General features: G+C 41.1%; 1 protein-coding gene across 1 annotated transcript in view; it reads right to left on the reverse strand.

Moving 5' to 3' along the window:
• KNDC1 (kinase non-catalytic C-lobe domain containing 1) overlaps window positions 1-16,019 on the reverse strand; it is a 176,570-nt gene that overhangs the window by 51,881 nt on the left and 108,670 nt on the right. The window contains exons 16-20 of the mRNA XM_040361822.1: window positions 15,719-15,954; window positions 10,864-11,267; window positions 5,551-5,644; window positions 2,144-2,241; window positions 1,245-1,444 (exon numbers count right to left, since the gene is read on the reverse strand). Coding sequence (XP_040217756.1) covers window positions 1,245-1,444; window positions 2,144-2,241; window positions 5,551-5,644; window positions 10,864-11,267; window positions 15,719-15,954 — 1,032 coding nt within the window. The remainder of the gene's footprint in view (window positions 1-1,244; window positions 1,445-2,143; window positions 2,242-5,550; window positions 5,645-10,863; window positions 11,268-15,718; window positions 15,955-16,019) is intronic.

Genomic DNA, 16,019 nt, shown 5'->3' on the forward strand with positions numbered 1-16,019 from the left:
TATGAGGTAACATGTATTTCCCATAGAGTTGAATGGGACTTTAAAGGAAAACCCCGACCATGGCAAATGGGGGTGGGTAAGGGTTAAACCACCTATCCTATGTTTGTTGCTGACATATAAGTAACATGTGTGCCAAGTTTCATGTTAATATCTTTAGCCGTTTGGACGTGATGCTGGAACATACATACATACATACATACATACATACATACATACACACACACACACACACACACACACACGTTGAGTTTTATATATATATATATATATATATATATATAGATATAGATATAGATATAGATATAGATATAGATATAGATATAGATAGATTTGAAATGCAAAAAGGAAAAAAAGAACAAAAACTAATGAAAGTGAAAATGTTGAATAGTTACAAAAATAAATAAATAAATAAATAAATAAATAAAATATAGAAATAAAATAAAAACCAGCTAAAGTAACAGCCAAAAAGAGAAGGGGAGTTGTGGGATGGCGGCGGGGGCAGCCAAGAGACGTACAATGTCTCGGCCTTGGCTGCCGACATCGCGGGCACGCTGGACAGGTAAGTGTCCATTTTTTTAAAGGTTAGCAGCTGCCGTATTGGTAGCGGCTGGCTTTTAAAAAAAAAATAAAAAATTTGGGTGGACCTCCAGTTTAAGAACAAAGCAAGATGCGTCTGGTTTGCTCTTTGTGAAATGTACAAAAGTAACCTACGTAAGTAAAAGCTGAATAAAAGGGGGATAAAGATCATACTCCTCAATCAAAAAACTATTTAAAAGCCCATTTCAAACTGCACCTGATTTGCAGGCCCAGACCTTTGTCTTTAGAAACTGCTGCCCTTAAAACTTTTCTGGCTTCCAGCAATTATGGACTGCACAAAAAAATTCCCTGTTATCTGTAAATTAAATTCAGTTATCTTTCATTACTTCTGGAGCTGTGAAAATGCAATTTGTGTATTTGTATTCCAGATTCATAAAGACTTGTTAATTGGATACAGAGTGTTCCCAGGTCCCTGAGACCGTAGCTGGGTCAGTAACATGCATGAAAAAACAGCAGTTAAATGTCCCTAGAAATAGTCAACATGTGTATAAAAGTGAAACAAAATTAGAACACGATGGATGGGCAACACTTTTGTCAGATTTGGCATCAATTGCATACAACAAAAGGTACTCTAAAGACTCGAAAATGATTTCTGTATTTATAACTGAAAGAATTAAGAAACATTTAATTTGTAACGTAAAGCAGACCTGCAGTAGAGGTAAGCAAGCAATCCAAGAGGTGTTCCAGCTTGTAAATTTTTGGATGTATTGTCCCGGCTATGACCTCTGTCATTATATATTAGAAGAAAGGCGTCATCCTCTGAAGAGCTCAGCGACTTCTGGCCTGCAAGGTCTGCCACTGAAGGAAGGTCACGTGGCTCAACGCCCCACTGTTCTGCATAAGAAACCTTCATTTAAAAAGAAGATGGTTAGATCCATGATTGATAACCACAATTTAACATTAAGGATCTCAGTGTCAGATTCTTTCCAACAGTCCATAAATCACAAACTATTTGGTGGATTCATCATTGTGAAAACAGAAAAAAAAAAAAAAACAGTTATTTAAAATATATTTTTAATTTAATAGTAGGATGCTAGGGAAGGGGGAACCCCTGGAGCTAGGTAGGAATTCACTACAGTGGAACCTTGGATTACGAGCATAATCCGTTCCAGGAAAATGCTTGTAATCCAAAGCACTCGCATATCAAAGCAAGTTTCCCTATAGAAGTCAATGGAAACTAAGATTATTTGTTCCGCATTGACTTCTATGGCATGCAATACCGCATGTGGCCAGAGGTGGGGGGGTTGCCAGAGAGCATCGGAAATACACGGGGACAGCTCGGATGGTTACAGAAACACTCGGGAATGGAGTTTCAAGTTGCCTGAACGCCGGCTCCAAGAAGAAGCCAAGGAGAAGATGCCGGGGAGTAATCTCAGACCACTCAAGCAGTATTGCAGACTTTAGTTCCACTTTAAGGGAGTATAATTGACCTTAGTCAAAGTTTAAAAATGAATTAAATGAAAAGCATTTTCCAGAGTGTAAATCAAACAGTGGCCAGCGGTTGAAAAATTAGACTCCTTTTTATACACAGATCTAACCTGATTACCTGGAGTAATTTTTTGGCCAGCTCCAAGAATTGCACCTTTGACTTCATTTCTTCTGAATGACCTTTGAGCTTGAGTAACAATTCCTTTGCATCAGAACCTGCCAAAAAAACAACACATTTTCTTATGAGAGAGTGAGCAGGGTGTATTGCTTCTGATTTTATTTTTTTTGTCTTCTTTTGTTTCACAAGTGTTTCTGCATGTGTATCAAGCTTCAGATCTATGCTTCCTGGGCTAGACAAAGGGAGGAGACAAGAGTTCTTCAGGTGTAAAAAATTAGCAAAAAAACACACATTTACTGATGCATCCACTGAAGTCTATGGGGCCAAAAATGCTAAATACAATAATAGACAAGCCCATAGTCAGAAGTAGGGAAATGAGCAGAAAATGGGTGCTAATCCTGTCCTGGAGTTCCACAGACAGTGCAGGTAGCCAGACATGGTGGAGTGCTTAAAGTGATTGTAAACCTTACGCTTTTTTTTTAAAAATAGAAATAAAAAACAAACATACTACACTTACCTGCTCTTTGCCTGATTTGTACCCGATCCTCTTGTTCTGGGGATTTTTGCCGGCAGTCCAGGCCCCTCATCTTCATCGGGTGCCCCCACAGAAAGCCGCTTTCCATGGGGGCACCTATGCAGGCTCGCTCCCTAGTTCCGCTGCTGCGTCCACTGACACAGACAGTGGGACTCGCCCCCTCCCCTCGCTTCCATGATACAGCTTTTGATTGACAGTGGCTGGAGCCACTGTGCTCATGCACATTGCTGGATCGGATCGTGCTCGGTTAAGAAAAAAGTGTGCAGGGGGCTGCAGCAAAGAAGGATTTTCACCTTAATGCATAAAACCTTGAGACTTTACAACCACTTTAAAGCGGTAAACTTAAAGCGGTAAAGTGGAACTTCCGCTTAATCGACTCATCGCCCCCTTACATGTTATTTTTTTTGGGGGGGGTGGGACTTCCTGTCCCACTTCCTCCTTCTGCTGAGGGGCTGCTAAGGCAATACGTCATATCGCCTTTTGGCAGCCCCTCCCTGTAGACACGCCTAGGACACGTGACAGGTCCCAGGCGATCGCCTGTCCAATCGGATGGCGCAGCGCTGCTCGCGCATTCGCAGTGGGTGCCCGGCCATGAAGCCGAAAGGGTGCCCACACTTAGAATGAAGACGCGGGCCGGAGAGGAGCGGAGCCCCGGCCGGCGCGTCGCTGGAATGTGGAGCAGGTGAGTGTACGTTTAATAAAAGCCAGCAGCTACACTTTTTGTAGCTGCTGACTTTTAATAAACATTAAAAATGACTGGAACACCCCTTTAATGTTTTAGCAACACAACAATGCGACACAAGTGGATAGCCAAAAAACATGAACTGTTGGTAAGTATTGTGGACAAGTTTGAGAACAAAAAAAAACACCAAATTAAAACATTCTAACATTAGAGGGATAGAGAAGGTTGAATATATAGGAGCTGGGTTAACCTTAGAATGAAAAAAAAAAAAAAAAAAAAAAAAAAAAGAAATCATTCACATGATAAAAGACAGCCAAGGCCACCCAGATCTTTAGACTTTCCTGCCAATGTCCACCAACTAAAAATCATCCATGCAAACATCTTTCTTGGAGGAAATTAATGGCCATTTTAACATCCTAATGCCGCGTACACACGATCGTTTTTCAGGATGTAAAAAATGACACTTTTAATGGTCTAGAAAAAAAGTTTTTTTCAACCCGATCGTTAAACTGGCCTTGCCTATACACGATCGTGAAAAAAAATGCTCTAGCAAAGCGCGGTGACATACAACACGTACGACGGCACTATAAAGGAGAAGTTCCATTTGGATGACGCCACCCTTGGGGCTGCTTTTGCTGATTTTGTGTTAGTAAAAGACGATTCGAGTTTTTCAGTCTGTTACAGCGTGATGAATGTGCTTACTCCACTACGAACGCTAGTTTTACCAGAACGAGCTCTCCAGTCTCATAACTTGGTTCTGAGCATGCACGTTTTTTTCACGTCGGTAAAGCCCACGCACGACCATTTTTTACGTCGTTAAAAACGACAACGTTAAAAACGACGTGAAAAATTAGAGCGTGAAAAATGCTCTGGAGCCCACACACGATTATTTTTAATGACATTAAAAAAATACGTGATTTTTTACAACCCGAAAAACAGTCGTGTGTACGCGGCATAAGACTTCTATCTTATTCCCAAGTATGGGCACAGACAGGAAGATCTTTCACTGAGACTGACAAGCTGGAAGACGTGTCCACATCTGCAATACTCACATGCAGCGCACATGCAGTAAAAGGTTTCTTTGGAAATTCCTGAATGCATTCTATATCACTTGTTTAAAAAGGAGAGAAATTCTGGAAACTTTGGCAAGAAAAAGGCAGACTGAGGGCAAAAGACTAGTTAGCAGTGTTGCCTGTGATATCCACGCAGCTGATCTTTTCTCATAACAGACTTGCCATGTCTTGTTCTGCACTGTATAGATCTGAGATTAAAGTGCCACATTAAAAGTATTTTGACAGCAACTGCACAGTAAAGTTGTAGCAGCAACAACTATCTACTGACACCCTTCACTCCTCCTGACAAAATACGGTTTAACTCATATCTACTGTTTTATCAAGTTCTGGGTCTTCTTCGTCCAGTGTAGCACCCACCTTTAGGGTGGCCACATAATGCGGCCCCAGCGTTATGGCCTACCTGGCCGGGGCGTGCGTGTCACGCAGTGTTCCTGGTCTCGGGGCCATGTTGGCCCGGAGCATCTGAACAGCGACGGGGACCCAGTGAGTGACTGGGTTCCCACCTTTGAGGATTCCAAGCTGTACTGCTGTTTGGTGGGGAGTCAGTCTGAGGAGCGCCATTGAGAGGCTGGCGGTCCAAAAGGGACAAACCACTGGGGATAGAGGTAGCCAGACACAGAGGGATTGATCACCTGTCGGTCGGTACCTGGGCGACAAGTTGAAGGAGATCCAGACGCAACTCATTTAAGGAGGTATATCTCCAATAATCCAACCCAGAGGGGACCTGTGGGAGAGGTATCTTTTGAGGCTCATTGAGAGGGGTCTGTGGCAGAGACTTTCTCCCAAGTTCAAGTCCACCAAGGAGGGTCTGTGGCAGAGACTTTATCCTACAATTGTCCGAGTGATACTTCGGCTGCCAGGTCAGTGAGAGAGGCCTGTCCGGGTACGTTAAAACCCACTCCGGCGGGAGTGGTGATAAGAAGTGTTACATTTGGGAGTAGGACTGTTTGCTATCATTACGCCTGAATCTGCTATTCTCCTATCTTCTTCTTCAGCTTTACTTTCCTCACCAAAAGTTTACAGTTTCTATCCATTTATCTGTTCTGGGTAACCTTCAATTCCCAGTTTCCATCTGGGCAGATACCGTGAATTACTACAGTCAACAAACTCCTTTTACCTTTACTTCTCCTTCCCTTCTGCATCAGATTCTGGTAGAGCTTAATGGTTTTCCTGTAATTCTTTGTTTCGATCATAAGCTGCTGTTCAAGTTCCTGGGGAGAGACAGAAATATGTTCCAGTTTTTAACATAAAGCAGTGCTATCTTTTAAAATGGCTGTACAGTAAAACCTTGGATTGCAAGCATAATTTGTTCCAGAAACATGCTTGTAATCCAAAGCACTTGTATGTCAAAGCATTTGTTTTACAGAGTATAAAAGAGAAGAGAGGCACCTCTAGGTGTAGCAATAAGTTGGTAAATGTTGTATCTTCATTAAATGTAACCATATTGCTACACTTAGAGGCTCCTCCTTTTTTTTTTATACTCAGTTGTGATATGACACTGCTCTTATATCAAGACATTGCTTTTATATCAAGGCAAAATTTATTAAAACGTTTTGCTTATCTTGCAAAAAGCTCTCAAACCAAGTTTTCACTGTGTGATAGGTAGGGGGCGCTAGTGACACAAAAAATTCCTTTAGAGTGATAGCAATTACAAATATATGTGATAACAATTAAAAATAATAAACAACTAATAATCCAGAGCTAATTAGCAAAGACACAGTTGAATAAATAATTACAAAATAAGATTCACAAGGGAACCTCTGATTGAAAAAAGATGTGTTCCCAACACCTTGAGAAAAAGAAAAATTCCTTAAGTGATAATAATAATGTCCATATATATAGTGGTAGTGTGCCACTTAGATAACAATGAAGTGAATCTTGCAGTGGACCAGAAGAAAAAATCATGCAATCTTCTCATATACTGCAGTGTTTAGAAATCCTTCCACCACTTCCGCAGAAACGACACCCAAAAGTGAATAAATATATGCGCTTACCACAGCGCTTTGACTCCTTTCGCTAAAAAGAAAGTCAAACACGCTTGTGCAGTTCTGAATGTCTGCAAACATGTAATGCGTTCTCCAATAGTTGACACAGGCAGATCTTCTCCCAATAGTCTCAGAAATGCAATGAAAAACAGAAAAACTCCATAGTGCAACCGGTTTTTAATTTAAAATAATAAAACAAAACATGGGCCAAATGGCCACTTACATTAAAAGGTGCCCATCCCGGCACTGGGTCTGCGGGCCTTTAAATGGGGAGGTAGAACCTCAATTTGCATGCGGTTTGTGTCTCCTCTTGCCTCGCCAGCTCTCAGAAGTCGGATGATGGGGGGAGATAAAAAACGTGACCAGGCTACGCCGCCGACGATCGTTTCGTGTAAACGTCTTCAGGGGGGCGTGCCTGGTCACTGGGGTCACGTTTATTTATTTGGAAACGAGCGGAAGTGCTCCGCTCGATTGACATGCTCACTGGCCAATGGCATCTCAGTTGCAGTCTAAAAGATACCCGGAAGTGGCCACAAATGATGGATGGATGCTGGAGCCAATTATACTGCAGCAACTAGACTCTAAAGGCCGGAAATGTTCCGCTTGATAGACAAGCTGGCTGACCAATGCAGTGGCGGTCTTAAATAGACCCGGAAATGGCTAAAAACAATGGACAGATACCGGGGCCAATTACAGCGCGGCATCGGAACACTAGGGGCCGGACGAAGAGGAAGAGCGAAGGACACGGAATATAGCCAATCACAGCGCAGTCCCAGTGTTGGCTTCAGCACTTACATAATAGAAATAGATTGATTGTGACAACAATCTCTGCTCTTACACAATTAAATCCTTAATGATGACCACATTTATTTCCACATCTCTATCTAAGAAGAAAATGTAGTTTGGGTATAAAGAGTATGTGAATTAAAAATTTACAAAATTAAACTAATGGGATATGATGAATATTGTAAAACTGTCTTCTCAAAAAACGCCACAAGATGGCACCCTATATTTATTTGGAAGAAAGCATCTAATCAATGAGAAATAGATATTTATTCAATATGAAAAAAAGGGACAAATAATTCCTCAAATGTTTTAATATCAGAGGGAAGATAATTAAATAAAAATTAGCTAATTTGATCCCCAAGGAAAAGAGATATACAATATATATGTGGTTTACTCACATGAATATATTATATAAATATCCAGAATAAATTGGGGGGCTCCACCCAAAAACTAAAAATGTCTAAGGACTAACTCAAAGCAGCAATGTGGTAGATTTTAGATATATGTTATCTCAAAACAAAAAGATATATATTTATATATGAAAAAAACGGACATTTTTGAACTATGAATATCAAGAAAGGGGCATACACAAAGCTCAGTCGTTGGATAAAAAGCAGTTGAGATCAAGTTCGATGTTGAGGCCCAAGGGCTGCATGCTTCTGAGCTTGTGTATCCACATAGTCTCATTCTGAGAGATGGTTCTCTTCATATGAGTCCCCCGCCAGTGATTCGATATCTTATCAATTCCATAGAACTGGCAAAGGGATGGATCACTTTGGTGATATTTTTCAAAATGCCTAGAGACACTATGGTTCGGAAATTTCTTTTTAATATTTGCCAAATGTTCATTTATCCTCACTCTAAGTTTGCGAGTGGAATGGAGTTTTTCTGTTTTTCATTGCATTTCTGAGACTATTGGGAGAAGATCTGCCTGTGTCAACTATTGGAGAACGCATTACATGTTTGCAGACATTCAGAACTGCACAAGCGTGTTTGACTTTCTTTTTAGCGAAAGGAGTCAAAGCGCTGTGGTAAGCGCATATATTTATTCACTTTTGGGTGTCGTTTCTGCGGAAGTGGTGGAAGGATTTCTAAACACTGCAGTATATGAGAAGATTGCATGATTTTTTCTTCTGGTCCACTGCAAGATTCACTTCATTGTTATCTAAGTGGCACACTACCACTATATATATGGACATTATTATTATCACTTAAGGAATTTTTCTTTTTCTCAAGGTGTTGGGAACACATCTTTTTTCAATCAGAGGTTCCCTTGTGAATCTTATTTTGTAATTATTTATTCAACTGTGTCTTTGCTAATTAGCTCTGGATTATTAGTTGTTTATTATTTTTAATTGTTATCACATATATTTGTAATTGCTATCACTCTAAAGGAATTTTTTGTGTCACTAGCGCCCCCTACCTATCACACATTCACTAAATTTAATGAGGGATTGTCCTCATTTATTTTTAGGGGAGCAGCTTTTTTTAATATATATTTATATATTTTTATTATATCTACTAAGATTTATGTTCCACATACATTTTATTGGCGCGAAAATCTACTCTCCAAGTTTTCACTGTATAGGTCATACTCCCTGAAAAAAAATGGATGCAGTTCCGACCCGAAACAAGCATGCTGCCAGTAAGATTAAATGGCAGTCAGAAACCTGGAATTTCTAGACTAGAATTTCAGCGATGGCAGTCCCTTATTTATTTATTTTTCAGAACAGTCCCCAACTTTGCCCACCTTTTAAGGAAATGTTGCTGGGGTATTCTGCCCCGTACACATAATCAAATTTTCCGTCGGAAAAACCTTGGATGGTTTTTCAACGGAATTCCACTCAAGCTTGGCTTGCTTACACACGGTCGCACAAAAGTTCTCTGAACTTTCGTCCATCAAGAACGCAGTGACGTACCACATTAAGACAAGCTGAGAAAATTAGTTCAAGTTCAATGCTTCTGAGTATGCGTCGGAATTTTGCGCGTCGAAATTGCTACATTTCTTCCGTCTGAAAATTTGAGAACCAGCTCTCAATCTTTTGTTGGGGGAAATTCCTGCCGACAAAAGTTCTATGGAGCATACACACGGTTGGAATTTCCATTCAAAAGCTCACATTAAACTTTTCTTGTCAGATTTTCGGATCGTGTGTATGGGGCATTACAGTTACAACTGCTCTCAGTGTTTTACTTTCAAGTTTATGTATACCACAATTTGTTTATTGTTTTTTTAGGTTTTGCATAAGGAAGAGAAGAATTAAAATGAAAAACTCTGGCAAAAACAAAAATACCCTTGCACTGCATGGGTTAATTGTTCACTCAGGCCTAGGATACCAGGGAAGGTTTTCTTTTTAAATTTGCCCATTTACTTCTCTGGCAGCTGGTATTCAACGCTACCCCCTAAAGTTTCAGATTATAGGCAGTCCTTGTGTGTTCCTCCATACAATGCAGGGCTATTGGCTTTGCAATGTACTTGATGACATCAGAGTCCCTGCAACTGACAGAGCTCTTGAAATTAGAGTCTGCAATGGCCAGTCTTATAGCATGGATGTAGCCAAGTAAACATCCTAATCATAAATGAGCATTGAACCCATTTTCCAATGCTGAGGAGCTGAACTGCAAAGGAATTTTTTTTTTTTTTCCTGGAGTTCAGCTTTTTGCTGTCTGATCTGTTGTGGGGAACTCCCTTTACATCCTGTCCGAGACACAAGAGAAAATGAGAGGAAACCCCCCCAATTCCCCAGGGACATTCCCATCATAGAGAGCTGTCATAGGAACAGGTGCCCCATTGCAGAATTCACCGTCACCTTTTTCTTTAGTACCAAATCTAATTATTTTGCATCTACCCTCATTTTCAGAACTTGGTACAAATGTTGACCAAGACACACAGAGAGGTGAATCTCCCCAAGGAGACACATAAGAATCTATGAAGGACTGTACACACGATCAGTTTGTCCGATGAAAAGAGACCGATGGACCATTTTCAATCGGACAAACCGATCGTGTGTGGGCCCCATCGGTGTTAAAAAATGGAACAGGTTTTAAATTTTTCCTATGGATAAAAAAAAAACTATAGAAAAATCTAATCGTCTGTGTGGAACTCCATCGGAGAAAAATCCATGTATGCTCAGAATCAAGCCGACGCATGCTCGGAAGCATTAAACTTCATTTTTTTCGGCTTGTGGTAGTGTTTTACGTCACCGCGCTTTACCACGGTCGGAATTTAGTCGGATGGTGTGTATGCAAGACTGATGAAAGTCAGCTTTATCAGATATCTAGACGAAAAAATCCATCGGATTAGATTTCATTCAGATATCCGATCGTGTGTACAGGGCTTGAGGGGTTCTAACCCTGTATACATACATACATACAATTTAGAAAAAATTAAGCTGGAAGCTGGAGGAGAAGCGAGACACCCTTGTAGTGCTCCTGCAGAGAGAGCGTTTTGATGTATTCCCCAGAAATATGAAAAGTCAAGAGGAAAATCAACCGAGCCAAAATAAAAATATCAATGAAAATACTAGAAAGTGCAATAATTATAACATGCAATAAGCCCCACTGGAAAAACTGCATTATACAGAATTAACCTTTTTATGCCAAAACATGAACATTAAATGTTAGCATTATGAATACCAGTTATGGCATTTGCAATATCTTACCAGCCGTTTGGGTTCTATGCTCTTGGGACATTTATCTTTCTGCCTCCCAAGTATGCTGACATAATGCTGGACATCAGGATCAAACAATTCAGACCCATAAAACGCACTGGACCAGCCTGAGCCACACTTGTACACCTCGGACGGAGAGACGGACATGTTCTCCCGCTGATTCACCGATGAAAACTCGTTGGCATCTTCATTCTCTTCGCTGAAATCGGGACTCACACACAAACTGTTACAATCTGAGAACACTCTGTACATAAATTCCTCTTCATTTTCTGCTGCCGCTCGGGGGCTTTGTGGTTGTTGATCCTTTTCAGTGGTCTGTGGTTGGAAATCAGTCATATCTGTCTCATCGAATGAAGTGCGAGTCTCTGTGCCAGTCGCCACCTGCGTCTCAGAACCTTTAAGGGCAAGATGGAAAGGTCATGTGGAGGAGATATCATACTGTGTATTCTTGAAAGGCCCAAAATGCCACTAAATGACACATTAAACACTTGTCACGGAGATTCTCAACATGTCAAAATATGAAACAAGCTTTTTAAAGGGAAAGAATTGACTTATTTTTAGCTGTAGATGGAAAAAATCAGCTTGATGTAAATAATCTGATAAATATGTATTAAAGAGGAACTTAAAGCGGGAGTTCACCCAATTCCTTTTTTTTTTATATTTTCCCCTTAGATTCCTGCTCGTTTTGTCTAGGGGAATCGGCTAGCCGTTTTAAAATATGATCCGTACTTACCCGTTTTCGAGATGCATCTTCTCCGCCGCTTCCGGGTATGGGTCTTCGGGAGCGGGCGTTCCTTCTTGATTGACAGTCTTCCGAGAGGCTTCCGACGGTCGCATCCATCGCGTCACTCGTAGCCGAAAGAAGCCGAACGTCGGTGCGGCTCTATACTGCGCCTGCGCACCGATGTTCGGCTTCTTTCGGAAAATCGTGACGCGATGAATGCGACCGTCGGAAGCCTCTCGGAAGACTGTCAATCAAGAAGGAACGCCCAGTCCCGCAGCCCATACCCGGAAGCGGCGGAGAAGATGCATCTCGTAAACGGGTAAGTACTGCTCATATTTTAAAACAAATAGCCGATTCCCCTAGACAAAACGAGCAGGAAGCTAAGGGGAAAATCTATAAGCTATGGGGGAACCTCCGCTTTAAGAGAGAAGTATGGGAATCAGTTTCTTTTGTAGAATCATACTTACAGTATCTCACAAAAGTGAGTACACCCCTCACATTTTTGAAAAATATTTTATTATATCTTTTCATGTGACAACACTGAAGAAATGACACTTTGCTACAATGTAAAGTAGTGAGTGTACAGCCTGTATAACAGTGTACATTTTCTGTCCCCTCAAAATAACTCAACACACAGCCATTAATGTCTAAACCGCTGGCAACAAACATGAGTACAACCCTAATTAAAAATGTCCAAATTGGGCCTAATTAGCCATTTTTCCTCCCCGGTGTCATGAGACTCGTTGGTGTTGCAAGGTCTCAGGTGTGAATGGGGAGTTGGTGTGTAAAATTTGATGTTATCGCTCTCGTTCAACATGGTCCCTCATGGCAAAGAACTCTGAGGATCTGAAAAATAGAATTGTTGCCAAGACCATACAGCGGTTTAACAGGACAGGTTTCACTCAGAACAGACCTCACCATGGTCGACTAAAGAAGTTGAGTGCACATGTTCAGTGTCATATCCAGAGGTTGACTTTGGGAAATAGACGTATGAGTGCTGCCAGCATTGCTGCAGAGGTTAAAGGGATGGGGGGGGGGGGGGGTCAGTCTGTCAGTGCTCAGACCATACACCACACACTGCATCAAATTGGTCTGCATGGCTGTAGTCCCAGAAGAAAGCTTCTTTAAACACAAGCAGACTAAGGACATGTATTACTGGAACCATGTCCTGTGGTCTGATGAATCCAAGATAAACGTATTTGGTTCAGATGGTGTCAAGCCTGTGTGGCGGCAACCAGCTGAGTGGTACAAAGACAAGTGTGTCTTGCCTACAGTCAAGCATGGTGATGGGAGTGTCATGGTCTGTGGCTGCATGAGTGCTGCCAGCACTGGGGAGCTACAGTTCATTGAGGGAACCATAATTGCCAACATGCACTGTGACATACTGAAGCCGAGAATGATCTGCTCAACACCCACTGCTCAAATTTTGAGCCATGTATGGCCAGCTTTTGGCAGACATATAGCAGAAGAAAATATACCTTTACTTTAGTTTAAAAGCAGTTGTAAACCCTTACATATACCCAGTAAAATGACTGGCCTCAGGTGATATGCAGAGATAAAACAAAATCTCCTACATCAGTTGTATCTGTTTATCTGCAGCATTTTCTTCTCTACATCTATTTAACGTCCCAAATTTATAAAGCTTATCTGAGGTGTCAAAAAACAGGGGATGGAGAGCTGAAATTACACACTGCACAGCTCAGTGAGGAGAGCTCTCAAAGCTGATTGGAAAGAAGGGACACGCCACCCCTTCACACAGCACTCAGGAACAGAGCTGAGGCCGTCAATCACAGTCTGGGTTCTGGAGCTCTTACCTCGGTCATCTTTTTTTCTCTTGGTGTCAGAAAAACTTGTCAGAAGTGCCTTATGCAGATAGCAGAGGAGTGCTTTGAATTGATACAAGTACACACTATAGAGGGATATGTTTTGTTCAGATTTCATGCTTTATTTTTCACTACTTGAATGATTCAGGATGCATGAGCAGTAATAAACATGGGCGCCTTTTTTCCCCCACACTATTCTGCTGGAGTAAGGGCTCAAATGCCCGGTGCCAGGAGGCACCCCGGAGGTCAGATACCATGCTCAACAGTCTCCAGTAGTTTAAGACGCCCACTGTCTGACTGGCTGCTGTCACTGTTCCGCCAACAAATTTCTATCTGCCTCCTTCAACTTTTAAATTGGAGGATGTCGGGCAGAGTGGTACTAATAGGTCCACTTGAAGAGGTTTTTATTGAACCAGCTGAAATTTGATTAGAGATGTACAATTTTTGGACATTTTGAAGCCATAAGAATAAAAAAAATTTAAAAAATTACCAGTTTTATTTCCTGGGGAAAAAAAATTCAGTTACCGGTAGTAGTTTTACAAATTAAAAGTTCTTTTGTTACACTGGGAAAGGTAAAATGCAGTGCATATAAAAGGTATTATGCTTGAAATAAAAGCACAGCACATTCAGTAAGTAAACTAAACTTGCTTTTATTGTAATAATTGTTGCACATAGAATAACAAGGACTGTATATGATAAGAACATTTCACCTATACATGAGGTAACCACCCCTTTTTTCCTTAATAATAATTTAAAACCTTCTGACCAATACGGATTTTCAGTTATTGACATTGCTGATCCAGAAGCATATATTGCTCTTGCAAGAGATTGGTGAATGTTCTCCCAATTTTCAGGTGTCATTTATCTATAAATGAAGGCATTGTGTAGTTTTGGGAGGCTGTGGTTTGTAACACTTCCTAACCTGAAGATGCTGCTGGTGAAGAAACACTTTGTGATGATCCAAAAGCAGCAGAGAAAGTAATTTCTGTAATGAAAGCTACTTGCATTTTCATTATGGCCCTCTTCATTTCATTCCATAAAGTATTTTTAATGTTTTTAGGGAGCCTCTGGCATGCAAGGATGTGTTTTGTCATCCTTGTAGCATTTGGAAAAGAATATTTCTTCTCACAATGGGGGTGATTTCCTAAAACTGGAGAGTGGTGCAGATCTGCATAGAACCAATCAGCTTCCAGGTTTTATTGCCAGAGCTCATTTAAACAAGCTGAAGTTAGAAGCTGATTGGCTACCATGCATAGCTGCACCAGATTCTGAAGGCTCCAGTTTTAGCAATTCTCCCCCAATATTTGCAAATTGCAGCTTTGTCTTCAGCAGAAATTGCACTGTGGAAATGTTTCCAAACTCTAGATGTTGGCCTCACCATTTTACTGAGCGGAAGAAAAGTAAAACCAATTTACTGACCAGACTATAGGTAAACATGTGGAGAAAATTGACAGGAATCGTTTAAAGGTTATAAAGATAAACTAATTTGTCAGACAAACTTACCCTCTTACCTGTCAATTAAGGCCTGAGAGGACAGAAATCAGCATCTACTACTGTATCCTAAAAATCACCCAACTGTAAGAGGTACAAGATGTAGCCCCACAAGCAAACTAAACTAAAGCCTTTCCCCTGGAGTACCCCCTAGTGACAAATGCATATTTCTCTTGTTTGAGAACAGCACTCAACAGTGTTACTTGAACTGTATTCCAGAATTTGCTGGTCTTCAGCTGAGAATACTTGAAAGATTTCGGAGACTTTATGTAAAGTCTTAAATTATTGCGGTAACCCCTTTGCGCTGGCGCGTCCTAGCCCTTTAAAAGGTTTCAGAAACCGGGAGGTGGGGCAGGGTTTATGATCATGTGACTGCCGTAATTGGCTGTCACGTGATCACATAATCGGAAAGCTCCCTATCGCAAGAAGCAATAAGGAGCTTTTCAGAAGCCACCGGCAACTGTTTCGAGAGTGCGCACATGGGTGTATGTTCTCGGCAAATTGGTATGCGAATATGCGGTCGCGTGGCGCCAAGGCTCACCCGTTGAGAAGCTGCATATTTCGTTACAGTCGGCGCCTGGGGAATAAAGTCTTCATGTTATATAATTTGAATGCCATGTCACAGATATAACTTATTATTGTAAAAGAATATATTCCAAACCCAAAAATCGGGTTTGGAAAAAAAAAAAAGCCCCTGTTTTTTCCCAATTTTTCCTTTTCCCCCCCCCAGGCCTTCCCATTTACAAACTTGATGTGTGTGTAGCCAGCCTTACAGCTAAATATACTATACCGTTTTATTTCTCCGTACCTGTCAAGCTATTCATCACCGGAGTCTCTTCATCTGTTGTATGGGGTGGCTGCAATGGCTTGGCCTCTTGTTCTACAATAGTCGGCATGGCTCTAGTTTTGTCTTCATCCCCTTCTATGTTGCTCTGCTCATTTGTGGACAACTTTTCATGTTTTCTGTGTTTTCTGCCTTTCTTCTGAATCTTTTTCAGAAGCTGTGCAGGGTTATTGTCCTGAGAAGAATCAATCACGGCTTTTCTGTGAAATGGTAAAGAGACAGTGAACTGTGAGCAGAACAGTAAAAAAAACGTCCGTTATTAACA

This window comes from Rana temporaria, chromosome 8 (genome assembly GCF_905171775.1).
Source record: "Rana temporaria chromosome 8, aRanTem1.1, whole genome shotgun sequence".
In the NCBI taxonomy this organism is placed as follows: domain Eukaryota; kingdom Metazoa; phylum Chordata; class Amphibia; order Anura; family Ranidae; genus Rana; species Rana temporaria.